At 38.7% G+C, this 11,399-nt stretch overlaps 1 protein-coding gene across 3 annotated transcripts; it reads right to left on the bottom strand.

Moving 5' to 3' along the window:
- Positions 1 to 2,452: 2,452 nt before the first annotated feature.
- On the bottom strand, positions 2,453 to 8,088 carry LOC119693104 (beta-1,3-galactosyltransferase 5). 3 transcript variants are annotated; one of them, XM_048628826.1, is made up of 6 exons: positions 7,813 to 7,951; positions 7,047 to 7,200; positions 5,745 to 5,931; positions 3,718 to 3,958; positions 3,381 to 3,488; positions 2,453 to 3,185 (listed from the first exon to the last, which is right to left on the bottom strand). In XM_048628826.1, the coding sequence occupies exons 1-6, from the start codon at positions 7,886 to 7,888 to the stop codon at positions 2,857 to 2,859; spliced, it is 1,095 nt and encodes a 364-aa protein (XP_048484783.1). In that variant the 5' UTR covers positions 7,889 to 7,951; the 3' UTR covers positions 2,453 to 2,856. The 3 variants fall into 3 exon arrangements, with proteins under 3 accessions (XP_048484783.1, XP_048484784.1, XP_048484782.1); XM_048628827.1 differs by having other exon boundaries at positions 2,458 to 3,185; positions 3,381 to 3,503; positions 7,941 to 8,088; XM_048628825.1 differs by having other exon boundaries at positions 2,458 to 3,185; positions 3,381 to 3,503.
- Positions 8,089 to 11,399: the final 3,311 nt, after the last annotated feature.

Raw genomic sequence — 11,399 nt, forward strand, 5'->3', positions numbered from 1 at the left:
GAAACATTAGTCATAAGGGTAAGTCCACATTACAATATAGCACCCAACCCCTACTCTCGGGGGAGGTCGCAGGCAGGTCGATTCGCCCAGGGGTCGCTCCCCGGTGATCCAGACCAGCTCTAGCTGAGTTGCTACATTACAATATCAAATCAAGGAACCACAAAACCTCATCTTTTCCGAGAGCCCTGGCTTTCATCTGAAACAATTTTAAAATGGTATTGATGAAGCATGATTGATAATAAATCAAAATCAGGATACACATATTTCACTATACTTACATTCATTTCAGTCATATTTATTTATAAATATACACGAACTAGCACTTAAAATAATACAAAATATTCAAATTTATTTCGTAAATTTCGTTTAGTTTTGATTTATGCTAAGTAATGTTTCACGCATTCCAGCTTAGCGTCAGTTCATAGTGATAGTTGCATACATACCAGTAGGTGCATGTATATGGAATTAATGTGATAAAAAAGCTTACGTTACCTTTATTGGTATACCGATACATAGGTATTATTTATTTAAAATGCCTGTAACCTGGAACGGTGAAGATAATGGGTGGTTATATAAGTTTAAGAAAACAGTTACAGAAAGTAATATCATAAAGACGAATTACTGAATTATAATGTCACTATGTATGTAATTTTTTTATAAAGAGGAATACCGTATTTATATTAAATGTAAATAAACTATCTATTGTAACGAATACTACGTCTACGAACAGATTTTCAAAAGTGCTTTCTCTATCATAACGTGAAGCTAGTGGTAAATACAGGGTGTTGCAAAAAGGGTATATCATGCCGAAACCAGCATGTGCAGCATGTTATATCTAAGCCCGGGAAAGAAATCAGAATCTCAAAATACGGTACCGTTTTTGAGTAATTAACGTCCAAAGTTTTACTCGAAAACTGGGTACCAACAACCCTAAAGTGACACAGTGACCTACATATCAACGAGTGTCAACGACCTTATAAAATCACGTACCTATGGAAACAGATCCGTTCATTTTTTAATATTTTATTCTTTAAGCCCGCGCTGCACTCGCGCCGCGAACGCCCGCGAAAGCGTAAAACGCGAGTTCATGCCGGTATTTATTTTTACTTGTCTCTAATATTACGTAAATAATAGAAAGTGAAAAAAAATACTTAGTAAAACTATTTTTTCTGTTTATTTAATTGGATTATGAAATCCGACGAAATAAAAATGCCGGAAACGGGAACGGGTCTTCGACTTACTGGCAACATCGTCGTTTATTTTCTCTATTGGCAACAATATGGCAACGGGTGAAAAAATGGCTTTCTGTTTTTTAATGTTTACTAAATAATATTACTAGTAACTAATTTGGAAGTTCATAGGAATAATTATAATCGTGATTCAGTGCGGAATTAAACTTTAGCATAATTAAACAGAAACACTTGGAACTTACACAAGCCTGACCGATTTAACCGTTTTCTCGTGGTTCAAGTGTTTTGTTGTTTTTCGTGTTAAGTATTACTTCAAAACAGTTAGTATTATGAAAGTGGAATGTGATTAATGTGATTATTTGTGGTTCATCAGATGTCTGTGAAGAGTTGAAGATGTAGTGTTGTGTTTGTTGTGGAAAAGGATTTTTGTGAAAATGGATTGAACTTTGGAATTAACTAGGTATGTTTTTCTTTGATTGTATCCCAAGAATGTTCTTGTTGCAATGTTTCAAAACTAGGGAGGTATAACGTACAAATTCCAAACATACTCTTGTGTTTCTAATCAGTAATATTTCTAATTTGCGGCCTCCGATTTATCATATGTTTTTGAGGTTATGTTTTTGTTTACAATAAACACGTCAGCTTTTGACGTAATGATATCAGAACGTAGGGTTGCCAAAAACGATACAGAATAAAATATGGATGATATTTTGTATGGGACGATAAAAATGTCGTGCGCTTGATTCCAACATCGAAAACATTATCTCCGGGATAAGTTGTGTGGACCCTTTTCGGCTTAATATACCAATTTTGCAACACCCTGTATAGTTTTAAATAAAGCAAAATTTATTTTGTATTTTTGTAATTATGATTGAGGTGCTCAATAAGAATGTCAGTAAAAAAACCTAGACTTAAAAGTATAAGAACAAGTAAACCTAAAAATAATTAATCCGCCCCCTTAAATTTATATTTACATATCAAAAAATATAAACAGTTGTTAATATAAATAAATAGCTTATATTTAAGTTATTTACTTATTTATTTATTTATAAACACTTTATTGTACATTATAAAGTTACATTTAATAAAAGGTGAAGAACATTAAAGAAAACTAACAATGTACAAAGGCGGGCTTAATGTCAAAAAGCAAATTCTTCCAGCCAACCCTTGTTAGGTTGGGAGAAGAGGACATTAACGCTTTCAATCAATTAATAGCACAATAAAATATTAACAAATTAGCCTTAAACCTACCTACAAAATATGCATAACTATAGTACAATAGTATATATATATATATATATGATTTTATACATGTCCCTACATATAATAATACATATATACATATATAAATACTACTTACATAAATATTATAAAAACCTACACAAATAAATCAGACAACTGTGAAAACATAATACTTAACTAGTTATAACCGCTGCTTGGAGGCAGACATACTACAAACACTAATAATTTATACTTAATTTCAACACACAATAATAGCTATCTATCAATCTTAAATTTGTTATCTACATAGTAGGTATACAATATATATTTCCATGTAAAATACGCTGTTTGACGACACTAATCATTACAAATTCAGCGATAAGACCTCCATGTCTTACTTATGTCTTAAAATAAGTTACGAAACTGTTAAACAAACCCACCATCCTCATCTGTGTAAAAAGTAAAAACTGGAAAAGTATCTAAAGTTCTGTCTGTACGTTTCACAAACGGGCAGGCCTGAGTCGTTGGCTTCGCCCAAGGTTTGTATCTTGGCCCAGGCGCTGGCGATGGTGGCCGGGGTCATGCTGTGCATGGAGGCGAAGTCCCAGTAGGCGCAAGCCAGCGGGACCACGGGCTGGAAGGGGCTCAGCCGGTCATCGTGAGACAGTGGCAACCCTAGCGCCTTCACCGCCACTAAGTATGTGAAGTAAACATCTTCTATGTTTATAAGTGGAACTTTATATGAAGCCTCGACAATCTTTGGCAGATATTCTCCTGAAATATAAGCGTTATTTTAGGTACTCCAGTCACATTATTATTTATGTGCATTGTATGACATCGTGATTTTCTCATCGTGATCCGGGAGACCAGCGTCAATTCAATTCAATTCAACCTATAGCCAGTTTTAGTCACAGACTCAATAAGAGGAAGAAGAATTACTCTGTCTGTATGCCATCAATAAATACTAACCATTGATGAGGTATCCGGTCCCGGACAGATATTCCGGGTAGTTGTCTTCAAGGTAGAGCCAGTGCGGTATGAAGTATTTGCTGAAGGGGCTTCGGTGCGGAGCCGTGTCTTCGAAGATATAGCCTGGATTAGAACATACATACGGAAGTGATAGTAGTAGAAATTGTAATTGATTAACTGCCGTACTCAGAGACGTCATTAAAGTAAAGGTATGATTCCAATCTCGGCAGCAAGCACGGCACGGCAGAAATTGTTTTTATATCGTTTTACGACGTTCGAGATAGTTGACTCGAAAACCACAGAAAATCTAGTTCCACTATTCAGTAACCAAACCCACCAACTAAAGCGTCATTCGCGTGCTCTCTTGCCACATCCCTCAACCGCCACGGGTTGACCGTGATATCATCATCGGTCTTTAACACGAAGCGCGCGCCGTCACACCGCTCCGCCCACCGCCTCAGGGCCCGCTGCCCCCACTGCAACATGGCCGCCGTCTTCAGCGTGAGGTTCTGGTACGTGTCCACGAACTCGAACACCACCATGTCGTTGTGCAGCTTGGACTCGTAGTAGATGTCTGCCTGGAACAGGGATGGGTTGTGAATGGGGGCGTGGAATGAGACTCCATTCACATCATTTATCATTTCATTTCCTTCAGGGGCACCTGGTCTACTTTCCTATTTTGACTACTTTCCCATTTCGTCAACTTTCCAATTTCGTCCACCTATTGGTCCCACCTCGTCGACTTCCTACTTCGTCCACTTTCCCACTTCGTCTACTTTAGTACTTCGTCCACTTTCCCACTTCGTCCACTTTCCCAAAATCGTCCACTTTCCCACTTGGTCCATTTTCCCAAATAGTCCACTTTCCTACCTCGTCCACTCTGTTTGAAGTCAAAATTTTGAGAGCTGAAGGGCTAAACGGGGCGCAAGACGACCACGTCAAGACGTGACAGAAGTTATCCGAAGGGTGCTGTCTCGGGGCCGCGTGATGCAAGAAAATTGTCACGTCTCGTCTTGACTTGTGCCCCATGCTTTTTATTTTCGAACTAAATGATAAGTATATGTTTTTTTTAAAAAAGTAATAGTGAGTATGTGTGTGTGTGTATGTTTGTTACTTCTTCACGCCAAAAAGGCTGAACCGATTTTAAAGAAATTTGACATGGCGTTAGCTGACACCCTGGATTAATACATAGGCTAAATCACTTGATAAGAAATAATAAAGCATTTTATTCTAGCTTTTAAGAAATTTCGACCTGTGAGTGGATAAAATAGGGGTTGAAACTTTGTATGAAGTTCGTTATTTTGGAAGATAACATTACATTTTGTATTTACGCACTAAATAATAAACAAAATATTTTTTCGGTTCGGGAGTCGTCCACGGGATTTTTTTTCAGGCGAAGCTCGACGGCAACTGCTCGTATCAATATATCTCATTTTTCTTCGCTTGATCCATTTCCACCGAAGCTATGCGGAGAGATGTGGAAATAACGAAATCTGAATGGTTATTCAAAACACATCTCCTCTCCTCTCAGCTTTGGTGGAAACCGGGCTTTGTCCTATTTTCTTTAGGACCAGAAATTGAACTTTCCGAGTCAAAGTAGGCAAGTGGACGATGTGGGAAAGTAGACGAAGTGGGAAAGTGAACGAAGTGGAAAAGTGGACGAAGTGGGAAAGTGGATGAAATGAGAAAGTGGACGAAGTTTGAAAGTGGACGAAATGGGAAAGTAGACGAGTAGAGAAGTAGACAAAGTCGGAAAGTAGGCGAAATGGGAAAGTAGACGAAGTGGGAAAGTGGACGAAGTATCTTCATTTCCACTACTGACGCGTCATAGAACGTCAAAGTACAGATGTTTGTACTTTTCACGTTCTGGTGACGTCATTATTACGTCGCGTCAACATTGATTCAGCAATGTTTCTTATGTACGGTGTACGTATACAGAGTGTTGACAAAGTTAGAGAGTGAGTCAAAAGGCGGTGCTTCAGAGTGTCATTCTGGACCACTTTTATGGTAAGACCTACATTGGTATAGTAAAAATGTAAAAGTATGCAACGGAGCTGTTTTATTGTATACCTAAATCTAAATTTTTAAAAAAATACGTAGTTAGAACACAGATAAGAAACATATTATTTGTTTGTTTTTATCGTTCTTGTAAAGTATGAAAGTTTACGTTTTTCACCCTATGACAAACTCTTAATAAAGAGTATCCTAACTATCTATCCATTATAATTATAACCCCATGAGATTATTTTGTGCAGTCAGGTACTCTACCTCTATGTACCCTGTACCTACCTTTTATCATATTAAATCACTCTAAAACCCGTCCGTAACCCTTAACCCCTCCAACATGCATAATTCCCATCTTACCAGCTCATCCTTGCTGCCGTCCAAGCCGAGGAAGAAGAAGGTGGGCACGGCGCTTGCCCACGTGTCCCGGATGATGCGGCGCCGCGCGGCCCGGGCCGGCGAGCTGGTCACCAGCGCCACCACGCCATCCGGGGCGAAGCCAGAGCAGAGAGAGACCAGGGAACGGGGCTGGATCAGCGGCTCTTGGCTGTGGATGAAGTATACCTTAGTGGAAATAGAGCGGAGAGAGAGAGACCAGTATATAGGCCAACAATTTGCCGTCGACTGAGTTAGCGACTGCCGAGTATTCAATGTTTGCTAGTACTACGTAATTTAAGGCGTTCCGCGAGATTCTAGTGGAGAGTGAAAGTTTGCCTACTGGGAACGCAGCCCTTAAGGAATTCACCTGACTGAATTGAAGCTTGACATAAAGTTATTTATAAATGGAATAGTAGGAACCTCAATTACATCTCCTTGATTTACATGGTAGATCTTTTAAAGTAATCGCAAGGATTTATTTGGATAGGAAATTTAGTAGTCGTTAATGAAATAATTAAATTGTAGATGTACATTTCTTTCTTTCCTATTGAAATGGGCCGTTACTCTCATAAGTACCTACTTTGGCTTTTATTAATAGTTGAATGATCCTTAAGTTGTGATTGTATTGCAAGTACCTAGTATGCCAGCAATAGCAGAAATTACTACTTGTATGAACGCCTTATATAAAAACGTCTGATGTCCTAATGAGAAGTTGATAAACATCAGGAAGTATGGCAAGATTAACCGTTAAGCAATTAAACCGAAGTTCCGGAAACTTATAGCAACTTCCACTGAACTTATCGTTCAGTTCCCACTTGGACACATCGGTATTTGTCTTTCAACAGATAGGAAGAGACGTTTATCTTCGTGGTTGTTATCTCAAACACAAATATACACAGTCCATAACATTGCACGAGGCCAATGATGGCAGGTGGTCGAGTATCGATGGAGTGAATTATTATTATTATGATTTTAGGTATGTACCTGTTCGTAAACAAGTGGTCAAATACATTAAATATTGACATGCATTCAGAATAATACACCAGAATCCAGATACAGGTATAGTATAGTAAGTCGAAAGGGGGTGACTCGGGAGTCTGAGAGTCATATCGACCTACATTCATAGAATAGCATTTATTCAGAATGATCCCCGTAATTAACGTTATACCCTTTTGCAACAACCTGTAGATAGAGGAAGAAATCTTCTTGCAATCAATTTCTAAGCAACACTGTTATTTTTTAGAGTTATTGAAACTGCCAGTATAAGGAAGAACTCGTACTCACATGAGATCGCTATAGGCGCTCAAGTTCCTATTGACTCTGTAAGACTGCAGCTGCGTGTGCACTCGCTGCGCGGTCAGCAGCGCGCGGTGCAGCAGCAGCACGGCTCCCGCCGCCAGCAGCGAGCCCAGCAGCGGGGCCAGCTTGCGGCGCCAGCCTGGAATATAGGACTTCTGAGCGAGCTGGTGACAAGGAGCTGGGCCCGAAGGGCTAGCACGGGGCGCACTTAACATATGACAAAAGTTCTCCGTCGCGCTATTTCTTGATACTGCGCGATGTGAGTGTCAAATATGTCGCCAGTCTGATCGGTGGCAGGCACTGACGGCTCTGGAGTAATAACCGCTAGTGCTGGTGGGTGAGTGTTAGTTGCTGTGGTGAAAGGATTTGCCAGTCAGATTAACGGCACTCGGTGATAGCTACAGATGCATGATGCCGGAGGTGTTGCTTAATACGTCACTATTGGTCTCTCTCATTTGAATACTGTTGTTCTTGTCATCACAGTAGCAGCAGGCGTCTGCTGGAACTTTCAATTTTCTTGTTTCAGCAGACAGCTAGGGAAAACAGCTGGACTGAGAAGGTGCTTTCTGGTAATGGCTGGATGAGGAAGGCCAAGATAAGTATTGTGATGGAATACAACCAGCCAACCACCCTTCTGTGACAATAATCGTACACACGAATCACACACATACAGACACAAGTTAAAACTAATAACTCCACTCAATGTCCGTTCAGTTCGACAAATATCATAAAAAAATAACAAATGTCGTACGCATTTTGAACGGACTCCTTAGACGACTGACACTGAACTGTGGAACTGACCAGAAACTAACAATATATCGGCACATTTCGATTTTCGGCTGATAACATTGATACGCTATCAGTTACGTAGCGGCTTACCGTGCCGCGGCGGGCGCGCGCACTCTCGGAGGGTCATTTTTGATAAAGTTTTATAAAAGGAAATTTTTGAGGAGGTCCCACACTCGTTGTTTCCGCTAGTCTCGGCCCGCGGTGTGCCGACCACTGCACCGTGACGTGTCTGTGTGTTTGCTCACGGTCGGTGTGGTGGGTCCCTTGTGGACTTAGCTTATCTTGCAAGGTCACTGCTTGATGGGCACAACTAGTTTTCTTTGCACCCCTAATACTGACATGATGTTGACAGCTTATTTTGTAAGCAATAATGAATGTTGTCACAAGCGGTAAAATCGAAGTCGCGCAGTATCAAGAATAAAAAAATAATTAAGTACAATATTTTAAACAAAAAAACAACTCGATAAAAAGTTTAAACTAGATCTTCTATAGTCCGGTCAACCAGACTACGGAATAAACTTATTCTTCCGTAGTCCGACCAACTTTACTACAGAAAATTTTTTTTCCCGTGGTCCGGCTGACCGGACCACAGAACCGGACAACGGGCAAAAAGGGGAATCACTTTATGAGTCACGAGTTTATGCACAGATTTGTTTGGATTACTATTACTATATCGACATATTTCAGTTCCACAGTAAACAATTAAATAAACTTATTTTCCGTCAGTAGTCTGTCTTTCTGCGGTGTAACCCGACTGCTTTGAGCTTCGCTATTCAATATTTACACTTAAATAACTGTTAAATAATTAGAAGTTGCGTGTGACGGTTAGGACGGTGTCACGTTAAGTAGACCAGACGGGCCACTAAAATGACTAATTTTATTATTATTCAAGGTCCAAGTCAAAAAATATGTTAGGAATTATTTTTAGATAGTTTTAAGTAAGAATATACTTAAATAAAATTAAATTATGATAAATTATTGTATTTCGTATTTGGTGCAAATAAATAGTATTGTAAATACAATAATTATGCTTGTCTGCAAGGTGCAAATGTTTAAAGATATAAACTACTTTACATTTAAAAACTGCTACATTTTCGAGCGCAAATATTATCTAAAACTGACAGAATCAACCATTCTCTGCAAACTAGAATGTATAAATGCACTTTACTGATATTGCGTGCACACACACACCTGCAGATATTAAAAGCAAACAAAACAGTCATCACTTATCGTTAAGGAAGGCTCAATATACAACATTTCATAACTAGTAATGCAATTCAGGTAAAATTTCTACACTCACGAAAACGATGATGACATGTGAGCGAAATGTGGCTTCGGATGAGATTAAAGTTTGAAATTTATTGGCATGCAGTAAGTAGTAACATCGTACATTAATCCTCAGATCACAGTGATCGGAGGTTAAAGCACAAGTTTTGCTAAAAATATTTTGCTTTCTCTTTCAGCTATGATGGAAAAACATTTGACAGTCGGGTTGCCCACTTACCCGACAACTCTCTCAGCTCAAGCTTGCTTGTTTTGGGGTCCACCAACCCGCACTTGGCCAGCGTGGTGGACTAGGCCTAAAACCCTTCCTTCATTGGAAGGTGACCTGTGCCCCAGCAGAGGGGACGTAATGGGTCGTTATGAAGTATAACACAATATAAACTTTACATTCGAAATGACCATCTAAGTCGTATTTTGAAGACATAGAATTTAAATGACCATTAAAATTTAAAAGTATCTAACTCGAAATACTATATTTTCTCTTGTGTAAAGTAGTCAATTTAACAGAGATTTCGCAATCTACTCTCTAATTTTTAATTGAAAAGAATTCTGACATTTTATAAGTGATCCTACTAAAAAAGTTCTTTACCGAAAAAAGGAAAAATTGCGATCCATTTCTGGGCAATAATTTTTTCTTAATATTTTTATACAAAAAGATAAATCTAAATATTTACTTGCTCAAGTAAACTAATACAAAAATAATAAATATTTCAATATAATAGCTGTTCCCGCGAGCTTCGCTTCGCCTTAATAAGTTTTCCCGTGGGAATTCCGCGATAAAAAGTAACATATGAGTTAATCCAGGGTGTCAGCTAACTCCATTCCAAATTTCATTAAAATCGGTTCAGCCGTTTTGACGTGAAGAAATAACAAACATACACACGTACATACATACATACATACACACATACACTTACAAACTTTCGCATTTATAATATGAAGTAGGATCACGACTCACGACCAATGTATCGAAATAATTTTAATTGCTTTATTTTATTCTTTAGCATGGCATCACTTCCTACTAAATTCAGGGATAATAAACCTATTTAATCAATTTCAAAAAAAGATTGTCTATTCGGTAAGTACATATATGTTCGGTATGTATGTAAGCTTCTCAAGCAAGAGATGCAGGTTCGAATCTCGGCGCTGACATGTAGGTAACAATGAGTTCTTTGAATTTAAGTACAATGTATACCATCGCTCTTACGGAGAAGGAAAACATCTAGATGTGTGAACCCACCAACACCGCAGTGGACCAGCGTGGTGGGAAATGGTCCAAGGCAGGCAGGCAGTATGGAGATGCTGGAGGCGCTTCCCCATGGCAAAGGGAGGATCCTCCGACCGTAGGAACCAAGTGTAGGTTTCATCAAAATCGGTTAGTGAGTTTTCAAGAAAGATTTTCATTCGACTTCTTTGAATGCTCGAATGCGCTTATATGTTCTCAGTCTCAGTGTAATTTGCTTCTATTTCTTGTCTACATCTTGTTATATCTGTTAAGTTTCTGTTAGGTTTTTCCTTGTTGACTTTTCGCGTTGTGATCGTTTGTTGATTTTTATAAACGTTATGGAGCCACAACCTGGCCCTTCCCGGGAAACAGCCCCAACTGACAGAGCACAAGAGTCAGACTTTCTCTCTCCCAGAAAAAAGCGTCCTCGTGGTTCTTTTTCGCCAAACGAAAAGACCATCATTCTAAATATTTACTAATATAATATAGAAAATTGGCCGGAAACAACTGATTGGAGTGCAAAGGAATGTGCTAAAAAGACTTCCGAGATGATTGGCGTGAGTCTGTCAAGTGTCTATAAAATTATCAAAGAATATAAAGAAAAAAAGACTTGTTTCAGAAACCGAAAAAGAGTGGTCCGCAACTATCTTTCATACATTTTGATGACTTTACTTTTACGACAATTCGACGAAAGGTTCACGCGTTTTTCTACAGGAACGAAATTCCGACTATTGCAAATTTTTCACCTCTATTCAAATACGAACGCAACATCGGCCTGACATCGGCGTACTACGGCTACCGTTTTAAAAATAATTACTAGTTGTTTTTAGATATATTTTCTACGACAGCGATAATTATATAAGATAATTGAGATTATCTTTAATTGTATTTTTCACTGTTTGTGATATATTTAGGTACGGTAATAATTTCTCATCGTAGGTAAATCCCCTTTTAATTTGGAGCGCTGCACTTAATAAAATGGATAAGTACAGGGACTAAAAAAAAATTATTATAGTCTCAGATGTCCAGACTCGTATTGA

Source organism: Plutella xylostella, chromosome 21 (genome assembly GCF_932276165.1).
Source record: "Plutella xylostella chromosome 21, ilPluXylo3.1, whole genome shotgun sequence".
NCBI classification, from domain to species: Eukaryota; Metazoa; Arthropoda; class Insecta; order Lepidoptera; family Plutellidae; genus Plutella; species Plutella xylostella.